The sequence below is a fragment of the Equus przewalskii genome, chromosome 2 (assembly GCF_037783145.1).
Source record: "Equus przewalskii isolate Varuska chromosome 2, EquPr2, whole genome shotgun sequence".
In the NCBI taxonomy this organism is placed as follows: domain Eukaryota; kingdom Metazoa; phylum Chordata; class Mammalia; order Perissodactyla; family Equidae; genus Equus; species Equus przewalskii.
Window position 1 is genome coordinate 80,151,553 of NC_091832.1, and position 13,841 is coordinate 80,165,393.

The 13,841-nt window shown below is 41.9% G+C and overlaps 1 protein-coding gene across 2 annotated transcripts in view; it reads right to left on the bottom strand.

Annotated features, from left to right (window-relative positions):
* The window catches only part of TMEM131L (transmembrane 131 like), a 150,205-nt gene that overhangs the window by 11,517 nt on the left and 124,847 nt on the right, over positions 1–13,841 (bottom strand). For both annotated transcript variants that reach the window (XM_070608848.1, XM_070608849.1), the window contains exons 26-29: positions 13,271–13,419; positions 4,572–4,696; positions 1,498–1,664; positions 219–404 (exon numbers count right to left, since the gene is read on the bottom strand). In XM_070608848.1, coding sequence (XP_070464949.1) covers positions 219–404; positions 1,498–1,664; positions 4,572–4,696; positions 13,271–13,419 — 627 coding nt within the window. The remainder of the gene's footprint in view (positions 1–218; positions 405–1,497; positions 1,665–4,571; positions 4,697–13,270; positions 13,420–13,841) is intronic.

The window sequence follows — 13,841 nt, forward strand, 5'->3', positions numbered from 1 at the left end:
AGATGCTAAAAACAATAATAATAATAACAACGATGATGGAGTGGAAAGAGGAGGGAGGAAGGAAGAAAGAAAAAGAAAATGGATAAATCCAAAGCAAAGCAAATACTCAAATCCACAGTCGCATCTGTGCTCCAGGCGTCGGAAGGCAGATGTAGATCCTGTAACTGGGTACGGTGGGAGGGCAGGAAGGAGGGCCACGGTTTATTCCCGGGACTCACCGGCTGGCAGGAAGTGCGGAGGGCCCCCTGCGGGCTTCTTGTCTCCGTCGGAGCTGCTCGTGCTGCTCCAGCTGCCCCAGCTGCCTCGACTGGCACGCACGCTGCCCGAGGAGCTGCCACAGTCCGAGCTGGAATCTGAGCAAGACTTCTCCACACACTTCTTCCCAGGCTTCTGGCAGTAACCCTCTGCAGGAAAGAAGAGAGCAGAGCTGAGCCAGGCAGAGAAGTCAGGTTCCACTTAATTTTCAACTTGATGCCATTTCTAACAAAAGGAGGGGAAATTACGAAGAAGGCGAGACTGAACTTCAGGGCTGCTGCCTCTGCTCATGGAGCGAGAAGAAAGAAATCAACTGAAACTAAGGATGGGACCTTAAGAGACAGTGAGGGGTGAGCTTTGTCATCCTCCACCACTCTGCCGATGGGATGGGCAATTAAAACTGTTTGGGGCTAACACAGTCAATACCAATGATAACCTGGATCTAAAAATAGTTGAAATAAATATTTCTCTCAAGAAAACTGAGGCTACTCTATTGGACTGGAGATTTGTAGGTAATTCTCCCCCCTCCTTTAAGATATCCACTAAGAGCTTCAAAGTATTATTTATGTCTAGGTGGGAAGAACCTCCAAGAAGACTAAGAAGTAACACACGCGTCAAGGGAATGGACAAGTGGATGGAGATAGAAATCTGTTGATCCTCTGAGCCTGTGTGCACCGACATGAGCACGTGTGAAGGAACATGGGTGTCACCTGGAAGGATTACAACTCCCCCCACTCTGAACCCTATGTGTGCTGCCACCTTCAGAGGCCCTTTACCCTCCCGCTGTCCTCCGCCCTATCCTGGACCTAGCATCGGGTGCCCTTGGCCTCGCACTCCCTGGGCCACTGCCAGCAGTCCTTGGGTGGGGCAGCAGCCTGGCTCAGGCGTGTGAGAACAGCCACTCTTCTCCCCTGCCTCTTTCCTACTCCCCTCTTTCACTGAGGGAGTCCTCCTGGAGCACGCATCCACTGTTCCTTCAGCAATCTGCAGGTGGACAGCTGAGAATGACCAGATTCTGGGCAGGGGGGAGGTAGGAAGAGCAACACCAGAGGCCTGCCCAGGCTCAGGAGAACCTCAACTTTCTAGTGTCATCCCGACAGCTTTCCATTTGGGCTTCGGTAAGCTAGGCTGCCTGTGAAGTGACCCTCTCATCAAGATGCCATTTCTCTCACGCTGCATACTTCCTGGAGGAAACAAAGATTCCACCAGAAGCACCCGTCACAGCTCATTATGGTTACACACCTGCCTCTCGCTGTGCAGCAGGTACGCTGCCTCCAGTGCCAGCATCTGTCTTGCACATTTCCTCAGGGGTTTCCTGGATACACCAGTTTCTCACATCCATGTCACTGCTCAGCTCAGACCTTTCAAATTCACTGCACACAAGCTTTAATTCACTCTGTTCAGAAGGCCTGGAAGAGCCACAAAAAAATCACACCCACATTTTATCATGCATACGTACACACGTGCTTTCCAGGAGACTTATGAGAGATGAAAATATGAACCCGGGACAACTTGAGAGCTCTTCTCTTGGGTCTGATGGGGGGAAGATGAAGAGTAAGGGAGGATGTCAAAAAGAAAAAGATTTTGCCATTTTAGAACCATAAGGAAGTCGGAGCTCATTTAACCTCTTTTCAAATTTTACAGTGAGAGGAATAAAACTCCACAAGGTTAAATGAGTCACTCAAGGTCAACTTGTAAGTGGGAGGTCCAGGACCAGAAGCCACGACTCTTGGCCTGTCTTCCTTGGTTTCAGTGTCAAATATGATTCTCCACAGGTGAACCAGCTCCTCGGTGTCTAGCGGAAGGCATGGAGCGTTAGTTGAAATCTTTTCTTATTCATTCATTTAGCAAACATTTGTTGAGTGACTACCATGTGCCGCGGACTGTTAGGAAAGGTACAGCATCTACAAACAGGAGTAAATTCTTCCCCCACGGAGGTCACAGCCCAATAATAATACCTCTCTAGCTACATGGAGAACCCATTGAGGGAAGAACTGTAATATGACTTTGTAAATGGCAACACAGAGACATGTGGAGAATGCTGTGGGGATACCTAGATGATTACTTCACACAGTCCGATTTCAGTACCTCACGGTAGGTTTGTAGGATGACAGGTAAGAGCAACGAAGACAGAGGGAACCAATGGGTTCACAGGCTTCTGACGGCTCAAGGTAAAGAGTGTATAGATAGAACCGAGAGCCAGGCAAACAGACAATCTAACCACCACTACCTATTTAAGCATCATTTTCTCAAAACATTCTGATTAGCTGCAAGTTATTTTTTAACACCTTGATTTGTTTCTTCAGCAACGTCAGAAAAAATGTCCGCTTTTAAAAATATATCTTAACATTTAATTGCTGAAATTCCACTCTAACTTTATATCTTTCTGTATGTTCATATCAGGAAAATATAATACCTTAAAGGGACCACATAAAGCAATCACATTTTTATGAAAATACGTGTAAAAGAATACAAGGTGTGGCTTTCCTTTCTACAGGATACTGCATTGCAGCTTTCAAATAATTTAGCCTAAATAAGAATAATTGCCAATCAATCATTAGTATTTAGTATTAACAATAATCTAATCATGGGTGTACTTCTTTTTTTCATATTTGCATTTTGCTGAGTGCCAGGGACAGAACTAGAGTGTGGAGACAGCCTGGAGTCGCCTGACCGGTTTCCAGCAGAGTGCACAGGAGGACTGCTGGGGAGCGTGTTACAGGCTGACTCCCAGGGTCCAGCTCCCGTTGCAGCTGCTCCAGGGGCCTGGGGACAAACGTTGTAAGCAGCACCATGCTGCTTCCCTTCCAACAACAAGCAGAACCTCAGCAAGGTGGACCCCTTCCCCATGCAGATTTGGAGCTGCTAGAGAACAAGTGGACAGAAACACATTTAAATACCTAGCTGAGCTCACAAGACAGAGAAATCGCCCATGCCAGAACTCAAAAGAAGAAACAGCCAGCCTGGTGAGGATGGAGGGCTTCCTCAGGGGGGACAGAGGCTTTAAAAAGCTCACTCAAGGACAGGACTCAGGGAGCTGGGACTGAGTCTCCTAAATAAAACTGGGGCCCTGGAGGGGGGTGTCATCAGTGCAAGGCACACCTGAACGCTCCATCCACAGAAGCAGGGAGGAAAAGGCAGGGGAGAGCGTCTCTGCTGCAGGCCCTCTGCAAGCGCGTGCCTGTGTGTGTGTGTGTCAGAAATCAAAAATGAAAACTCAGAGATACACCAGTGGGTGGATTTGGAGTCAGAAGGTACACACTGCTGACCTGGTGAAAAAAATTCTCAAGCTGCAGAATCTACATAAAATGAAATTGAGAGAGAGATGTCTGGAAACCCAGAAATATGGGATTCCCAGATAAACATTGTTCAGCTCCTTCACTTTACAGATAAGAAAATGAAAGCTCAGGGTGATTAAGTGTCTTGAGGAAGCAAGGTTTCCAAAGGACAGTGCCAAACTGCCTGGGTTCTGATCTGCCCCTGCTGCCTGCCAGGTCCGGGGCTTGAAAGCAAACCCACGATCTCTGGGCACGTCACCTCCTGCAGCCCTAAGAAACTACCTTCTGCAGGACTGAACCCAGGGTGTTATGCGTGGTGACTGTTCTTCACGATCAGGACCCCAGGTAGCCCAGATGGGTCAGGGTCAAGCTGGGAACAGGATGCCTGCTGCGCCCAGGGGTTTTCTGGATTACCTGCTCCACAAACGCTCCTGCATTCCACGGAGGGACGGAGGGACGGAGGGATGGAGGGATGGAGGGAATGTCTTACACTTTTCCCTAAAACCTCCCCTTGCTTTTAGCATTTTATAAAGTAAAATTTAAAAAATTTGTCCACCTTAGGTTTTCTTTTTTTAAAGACTGGCACCTGAGCTAACAACTGTTGCCAATCTTTTTTTTTTTTCCCTTTTCTCCCCAAATCCCCCCAGTACATAGTTGCGTATTTTAGTTGTGGGTCCTTCTAGTTGTGGCATGTGGGATGCCGCCTCAGCATGGCCTGATGAGCGGCGCCATGTCCGCGCCCAGGATCCAAACCAGCAAAACCCTGGGCCGCCGAAGCAGAGCGTGCAGACTTAACCACTTGGCCACGGGGCCGGCCCCAACTTTAGGTATTTTTAACAAAATAAATAAAAACATAAACAGAAAATGTTAATTGTAAGAACATACTTTTATCTCAAAATATAAACATCTACGCTATCATATTATGTATATCCAACATAATGTATATCCAGAAATAAGGCTAACGGATAATAGATAAATATAAAATTAGAGAGTAAAAACATAGATCAAAATTTTAAAAGGACTGTAAAAATTACACACCTCAAGACCTGAGCAGCACCCCTTTTCTTGTTTTTTCTACATGTTCGATTTTTATTCCAATTTAGATTTTGTAAATGTCCTTCTTTTTTCTCCTGAAGCTTCTTCTTCCTATAAGGATCTTCTTGCTGAAGAAAAAAAGATAACTTTTAGTAAAGTTTTAAACTGGCTAAATATGGACAGAAAAAGCGTCTCTCTGATTTTTTTTTTAACTTTTGAAGACCAATGCCATCTGAATTCAGAATGTTCCAGCACTGGTGAAAACTGAGACATGCATTTCTCAATCTCTCGTTTGTTTTCATTTCCCTTCTTTCTCTACCTCCCTCAATCTCTCTGCAAAAAGAGAAAAAAATTGTTGCTATACTATAAATTCCTAAGGGGCTAAAAGGAAAAACATCTGTTAGCAATTTATGGTCAGCTTGCTATTCACTTCGGCAGCAATAAATCCTGCAGGCTTCACCTGCTAATTTGGTATGTGCAGTTCACATGAATTACTGCGAAGAAAAGTCAGGCAGAAACTCGACTTAGGAGTAATTTGTGTATTTATGCTTTTTATTTGTTTATAGATGAACTTTGGGAGAATAGCCAAATCTCCATAGACTGCTCCAAACTAGTTTAAGCTTTTTGAGTAAATAAGGCAAGAAGAATATGCTTGATGTTTTTTAAATGTGGTTCTGAAAAACTTAATTTAGCATGAGATACATATATATTATATATATAAATTACACATATACACATATACATATGTGTCTATATATATATATATATAGACACACACAAAGTTTCTTTATTTGGGCCTTTTCCTCTTCCTCTTTTAAATGTTAGGCAGAGCCTACAGACAGGCCCAAGGTGAGGGGTATTCCTCTGCCCTTGAAAATTCTCAAGTAGCTCACGTCTTCAAAGTCTTCTGACACTTACTCTTTCTCCTCCTTCCACCGCGCTGCCCCCTCACAGGAGATGCACTGTGGGGGGTGGTGTGAGCCCACACACTGAGACCCAAGGGCTTCAAAAACGCATCTCTTAAGGATTTTGGGTCTTTTCAGGAGGAAAATGCCTCTCCAAGGACCTCAGAGAGGCCAGTCTCCCAGTTCAGAGAGGCCTCTTCTGGATTCACATTTCATGAAGAGCAAAGATTGACTCATTTTACCTTCTTTTTTCAGGTTAGTCCAAAACTCAGAGTAGGAACCCATGAGATTCTAACATACACTTGACTAACACCCACACGACTTGGAAGAAGAAGAAAAGGTTTGGAAGCCTGTATGTTCCATGTCTGGGGTATCAAAAGCTTCTCATACCCATTAAGGCAATATGCTTATTACTACAGGAAACAAACACTAGAAAGAAAATGAAATTCTAACTGTACACGTGGTGGGATTATGGGATTTCTGCTTTCTTCTTTATACTCCTTTATTTTTTCTCCCAATAAGTATGCATTAACTTTTTTCTGATTCTGAAGGTATTTTAAAAACATGACAAGTTAAACACACAAAGCCCTACCCTTAGCAGGACCTTAATGCTAATCACTTAAGTCTGATGCTAAACAGACACATCGAAGATGTATGATCAGACACACAATCCAATGTTAAATATTAGATATATACCATATTTACTCATGTGGTGTTCCCGGTGTATTTCTAACTTACCCTCCCCTGCCCCACCCTGTCCACTCAAGGGCCAACAAAGGCTTCTTAACACAGCAAGTGCTTGGGCCTCTCTCTCCCTCCAGGACAAATGAAGGACGGTCTCTAAGTGGAGTCAGGGAAACAGGGGGCTGGTCAGTAGTCACACCGACTCTTGGCTGCCTTTCTCAAATCAATCTGGTTAGAACTGCCATCATGTGCAAACAGGACAGTACATATTTTAGGACTGCAGAGAGGTGGGACTTGGTAGTCAGAAGCATCATCACCTTCTCTGAGTATTAGGAAGAAAAGGAGAGTGCTGGCCCCGCCGGACTCAGAGGCGTGAGTGGACTGAATGACTGAGAAGCAGTGTCCATGAGCAAAGGCAGGATGGGACAGGAAGAGGATATGGACAAGAGAGTGAAAAGATAAAAGACATATTGAGTAAAAACACCAAGGAATGGCCTTTTTCTCTGGCAGGGTGTGTGTGGGCGTGCGGGTGTGTGCATGTGCACCATCAGAAGCAATGGGCAGGGAGAGGAATTTGACCAGTGTCAGGCTGAGGCCTGCAAAGGAGACAGGAGATGGAACAGAGAGGAGAAAGCGAACCAGAGAACCATAGAACCAGGAAGAAATCAAAGAACAGAAATCATAGATTGACTGCACAAAGGCATTCTTAAAGCCACTGCAGATAAAAAGGCAAATAAAAATAAGAGGGAAAGGTCAAACTAAGCAAAAAAGCTGAGACACTGATAGACAAAGAGTTAATACCTTTACATATGTTCTTACAGAAAATAAGAACGCTAACATTCAACAGAAAAGTGGGGAAAGGGACATGAAATGAAATTCATAAAAGACATATAAAAGGCAAAAAGCACGAAGAGTTCATCCAAAATATTTAATAAATTATGTTTTTAGGAAAGGCAAATTATAGACCAGCTTGTATCTCTTCTTTCCATTTGGGTTTTAAAAAACACAATTGTGTTTACACATTGTGTACTGTGAACAGGGTCTGTCTATGAGCAGTGGAAGCAAAACTGGGTTAGATATTTACATCTTAATTTACTTAAAAAAATGTATTAAATTTCAGTGGTAGGATTTTGGATGGATGATTTTTCTTTTTTTTTTCAGAATTTTACAATAAATGAAATGAAGGCTAATGCGCACCTTGCCCTAGTAAGAGATGCAAATTGAAACGAAAAAGTAAACAGTCGTTCACCATCACACTGACCAAGATTTTGCAAAAAAAAATAATGCTGCTGAGAGCAGAGGAAAACCAACATTCTCATATATCACGCATGTGAACGTAAATTGGTACCACCTTTCTGGAAAGGAATCCAGCAGCACTGAGGAGGAGCCTGGACAGTTGACACTCTAATTCTATTTCTAGAAATCTATGTGAAGGATATATTAGGTATACAGGCAAGACTTAAGAACAAAATAGTTCATCATAGCACTATTTATGAAAATAAAAAGTTGCAAACAACTTTCCTGTCCAAGTGCAGAGGAATGGTTTCGATTATGGCATAGTTAAATGATGGAATGTTATGTAACCAACTGAAAACAAAATTCCCCATTAATTTCTAACAGGAGAAAATTTAGAATTTAACATTGTAACGAAGCTACAGATACACAATGATAATAATCCTGAGTTTTAAAAAATCTGTGTAGCAAACGGAATACAGAAAAATGTGAAAAGTGGTTTATTTTGGATAGATGTTTTCCCCCCCTTCTTTATGCTTCTATAATAATCATAAATTCCTTTTCTAAGGAAAAAAAAAATCTGCTTGAAAGAAAATAAACAGCTAGGGCTAGGGTTAAAATTTAGCTTGTGGCTCCCAAATCTGGGCTTCACCCTGCTTTGCCAATAAATCTAGAGGAATGCTCCCCATGCACTATAGACAGATTTATACAATTTTCTAAGCTCCAAAGTTAGGCCTTAAGAATGTACAAGAAAAACAAACATTGAGTACTGCACTTGGGAATGTGTTTATTGAGAAAGATTTTCTCCAAATGAACAATGAAATGGAAAGTACACTCAGAGGCTTTTAAAGAAGAGTTCTACAAAAGTGGGAGTAAGTCACAAAGACAGCAAAGAACAAAGACAGCCCCCTAAGCCTGCACCAGAAAACCCACCTTGATTATGAGGACAACCCTGGACCACAAAGCACAGCCTGAGTCTCCCAAATCCTCGGACTCTCATCCTCACTGTTGAGCTGGCTGCCACCATCACATGCAGATGTCTGTCCTGCACAGTCTCCCAGACCAGAAAAGGAAGAAGGAACTTACACAACCACTGGGACTGAGTACAAGAAATGTTTGAGCTCCAGGGATAGAGATAAAAGACAAAGCCTGTGGCTTCAAAGATCTGATGGTGAAGACACACTGAGAAGAAGGTAACTTGGAATGAATTAAGAATATTGCCATACCCAAGGTCACAAGTGTAGAAGTCTGGCATAAGAGAGAAGACTTCGGGGCTGGGGGCAGAGTCTGAGATGGGGGAATGGCCTTCACATGCCATGCGGCAGATGGGTGCCAGCAGCACCGGGTGGCACTGTTCCTCAGGGCCACCTCCTCCTTATGACCCTCAGACTGAGAGGACCTGGACTGATTAGTTCCAAGTGCTCCTCCCAGCACACAAGGTTGTGGGGCTGTCAAGTCAGCACAACTCAGGGCTAGTTTCTAGTTCATGGACGTCTCCAAAGCCCATATCAGAAGGCTGTTAAGGTCCATCTTAACTTCGTCCATTCCCTCCTATCTCAAATTCAACTTCTTCCGTCTGCTCCAGAAAGCATGCCCCGTCTTCATCATTTGGCTTAGCTTCCTTTACATCTGCCACACCTGCATCCTCGAGCCATCCGCAACTTCAACACTGCCCAAGGTTCAGACTCAGGCCCCTGGTGTCCTCTGTGTACACACCTCAGAGAACTCAGCGTCATCCTTCAATTCTAACCTCCACAGGGATGACTTCCAAATCTCAAGCTCCATGCCTGAGTTGCCACAGAAGCTCTGGTTCCATTATCTCTCACGGTACTACACTCTCTCACATCAAAGTCCAGCCACCCATCTCTGTCGGCAATGATCATGGTCACACTGTCATTTCCTGGGTACTTACTACTTGTCAGTACTTACTAAGTGCTGCTATCCTAAGCACTTGTCACATTAACTCATCTAATTCTTACAACCCTCAGGGACAGGCATACTTCTATTATCCTCATTTTCAGATAAGGAAACTGATGTTAAGTAACTTGCCTAATGTTATGGAGCAAGTAAGTGACAAGATGGATTCAAACCCAGGAAGTCTAGCTGCAAAGTCCATGCTCTTAAACCACTATGCAAGATTGCTTTGACAGACATAAAAATGAGTTCATCACATAAATCAGAATTTCCCATCTTCTAGTTACCCAGACATACAACTCTGGAGCTATTTTTGCAAATGGCTGTGTTAAGAAGAGATAGCTCCTCTCCTTTCCTGTATGCAATTAGGTGCATTGGTTTTTCTTCTAAATTCTCTCTTATCTACTCTTCCTATCCTGTACCCCTGCTCCGCCCTAAACACAGTCTTGATCACATCACACCTCCTAGCAGAGCAGCAGCCACCTCATTAGAAGAGAGCTGGTCTCCCTTTCTGCCCTCTCCAACCAGCCTCCAGAACATTCAGACCTCCTCCAAAAGTGCATTATTCACGCATTCATTCAGTCATTTGCTAAACAACTACACTGGTTCTTTATAATAGGCATTCTGCCCGTCTTTGTGAAACTGAATTGAAAAATACCCAATTATTATCTTCAAGACGATCACAGCCTAGGGTTGTTTCCAATTTGCTACTCACCCTCCATCCATCCCCTAGTTCAGAAATGTGAAAATTAATAAAGGGAAACCTCATTTAAAATGGAGTCAGGAGGCCACAAGAGGGAGTTCCCAGCATTACCACTCAAGGTCAATTACAGAAAAGACAGTCAATTAGAGACCCCAAAAGAAAAAAATTGCCAACGGGAAAGAATAAATAATTTTAGAAAGAAATATATTTGCATCCCGAACAGAAATTGACTACCCTGGTAACTTAGCCAATGAAAAACCATCACCACCCTGAACTCCTGCTCTTCTCCAAGGAACTTTCATTCAAAACCACCTCTCCCAGTGTCCTCCTTTTTCTCTATAAAATCACATTCCTCTCCCTTGTTTTTTTGAATTTGCCTACAGTCCACCATAGCATGCACATCCTGAATTGCAATTCTTCGGCTATGCCTGAATAAACTCATTTTGCTGGTAAAATAACTAGCAGCATTTCAAGGTTGACAGAAACCTTCAATAGCTCTCCATGATTTGCAGTAGAGTCCCCCAGGCTGGCCACCATCAGGCCAAGTCTTTCAAAAACACTTTTTGTTTGGACAAATGAGCTTTCAAAAATTTGATTCTGAAACTCCCTAGCCGGCAAGCACTCTCCAGTTCTCTACAGGCAGCATCACTTCCCACCGCTGATGCTCACCTTCTTCATTTGCGCTACCAATCACCATCTAGGGCATAAAGTCTAAACTTTCAATTGCATACTAGGGCCTTCACAATCTGGTGGAACTCCGACTCTTCCCTCCCATTACTCCCCATTACTGACGGAGCTTCTTCTCAGATGATTCCTTTACTGCTCCCAATCATGCCGTGAGACTCGGTGGTGCCACTGCCCACTTTCCCATCTCTGTCCACACTCCACCTGCATAAGCTCCTACCTCCTGTAGGAGCTTTCCTTGGCCACAGCAGGCTAAATCGACTTCTTAATCTCTGAAATCCCCTCTATTGTGTACTGATTTTGGCATTGGACTATATAGGAAATCTTGTCTTTCTCAACAGACTGCAAATTCCTCATTTGGAATGTCTGTGATAGACTTATCTGTATCACTTTCATTATATTTAAATGAAAAATTCACGTTTGTTACAAAGTTTAAGCAAAAATAGAGGAGTATGAGAAGGAAAAAAAAAATCATCTAAAATCCCACCACACAGAAATAACCACGGTCTCCCATTCATTATTTGGTAAACCTGTTTTTTCACTCTTTCTCTACAAACCTACACACACACAGGGATGGTGGGACAGACAATGGGAATAATTTATGACACTGGAACCCTGTATTATTTTAAAATGTAAATTTAAGGCTCAATTTTATTTGAAGTTAACATAAGAAACTGAAGGAGAACCAAAGGAACAGCCAACTTTCAAATAACTGTTCTTTTCCACATGATGTATTAATTCCTTAAGGATCTCTTTAAGGTTAAGAAAAAGATGGTGAAGGATATTTTCATAAGTTTTCACCCTTTTAAACTACATGTTTCAGTTTTACACACACTACTGGCTCTCGACCAAGAAAGATAAAATTAAAACTTACTTTCACCTACCTTTCAATTCCACCTTCTGTTTTTGCAGATTATATTACTATTTTATATACTTTGTTAAGTTTTAACATTTAGAATCTGTTCTGCAATTATAATTGCCAACTGTTTAGTCTTAGTTCTGGATATAAAATGGATAGAAATCTAAACAACAGACCTTTAACAAAGCTTCTTCAATCCTGGGTCTTTATTTTTACTTCTGTCTTGGTTGGCTAAATTTCACTAACTTCCTTTTTCAAGAAAGGCTCATGAGTTCATTTGTGTTTAAGGATGCGTGCCTGTTGCCCTTGTACTTGAGTGTCAACTTGACTAGACATGATATTCTTGTTCACATTTTCATTTTCTCAATGATATTGTTCCACTGTTTTCTTGCATTAGATGTTTCTCTAAAGTCTCAGGCAAGCCTAAGTTTGTGTTTCTTGATTTTCCTGCCTTTGCAAAATTCTTCATGCTTTAGGTTCAATAATTTAAGCAGGATGTGCCTATTTCCATTCTTTTGTATCATTTTTGCCTAGTGTACACAGTGTACCCTTTTGATCTATAAATTCAGTTTCTCCCTATCAGGAAAATTTTCTTCAATTGCACGTCTATGAATACTTTTCTGATCCATGTGTTGGGTCATTTACTTATTCATATGTTGAACTGTTTTTGTCTTTCTTTGACCCCATATCTATCATCATCTTTTCTCTAAATGCCTTAATATCTTAAATATTTTCCTTCACATTCACTCTGATTATCTCAAAGCCTTTCCTTCAGGTCATTAATTCCATTTTCAGCCATTGCATATGTAATTTAATGTCTGCATTTATTTACCTAGCTTTATAACACCTATTTTAATCTCATCCTAGTGTATTAATTTGCCTTTGAAAGCTCTTATTTTATTGAATTCATAGTCTACAGTGTGAAGTGTTCTCCACGTTTCCTTCAGGGCTCTAGATACATTTTCTTCTAGTTGGGATCTTCATCTGTCTTCTGTATGTTTTACTCCTTTCATTCATTTTTACTAGAGTATATTTACATAGTGGGAATGCTGGTTTTTTCCACTGTGCTTGTGCTAAAGCACAGATAGCTCTGTTGTGATGTAAAGTAGGTAAATTCTCCTAAATATGTCTCCCACCTTTATCTAGGACCTGTTTGTTTTCCCCTATGAGATAGATATAGGGCTGGGTTCTGCTTTCTAGATACTCTTCAGTAGGCTACACAGGTGGGAAGGGAAGGAGCTGGCCGGGACAGTATGCAAACTTTGCGCTCTCTTCTGGGATTCTGCTGTACTAGGACCCGCGCACCCGAGCAAGAAAGGCAGCACCTTGGGATTTTGACTTATGTCTCTAACTCAGCAAGATTATGCCCTAAAAATGGATGTTGGATAACAACTGGAGAGGAGGGATATGTGATCTGGTTCTACTCCACATCTTTACCCAGGAGTTAACCCATTTGCTCAAGAACAGCTTCTCTTGAGAGCAAAAGCTATCCTCTATCACTAAAAATGATTTGTTATATAACTAGTACAATTAGAAGGTAAATAAAACTTTCTGAACACATCAAACTCACCACTTATCAATGTGGATTCAAATGCATTATAACTAAACTCTTTGAAAACTATGAAATATACAAGTACAGTTACTACACAGATATCTGCACTCTAAGGCCTAAATATGGGTTTTGTTCTTTCCAACAGGCAAGAAAAAAAGGAATACAGACCTCGACTGAAGGTACGTCCTGTTTCTCAGGACATACGTCTTCTTTAGAAGCTTTGTGAATCTTCTTTTCTGAAGAAGACTTTGTGTCAACCTTTTTCAAAGTTTCACAATTGTCTACTTCATTCTTGACAGGCACTTGCTGGTTATTCCCTTGAATAAATAAAAATGATTCAATTTCTAGCGAAATATTTCCATTCATGTTCCCCATAGTTAAATCTCTTTCCTACACCAAACAATCTCACTGGATTTAATGAGATTTAGACTAAGGATTGTTTTTGGCATCCATGATACTCTAGAAATTTATTTCATTTATAGGTGAAAATGCACTTATATTAAGAGTTCTACAGTCTTTTAAAAAGGTCAAGAGAAGAAGGTGGGGGGCATACCATTATTCATAGCGGCATTATTCATAAAAGCCAAAAGCTAGAAACAACCCAAATGTACATGGACGGATGAATGGATAAATAAAATGTGGTACATACAATGGAATACTATTCAGCCTTCAAAATAAATGATTCATTGCACAATAATGTGAATATACTTAGCAGGACTGTACACACAGAAATGGTTAA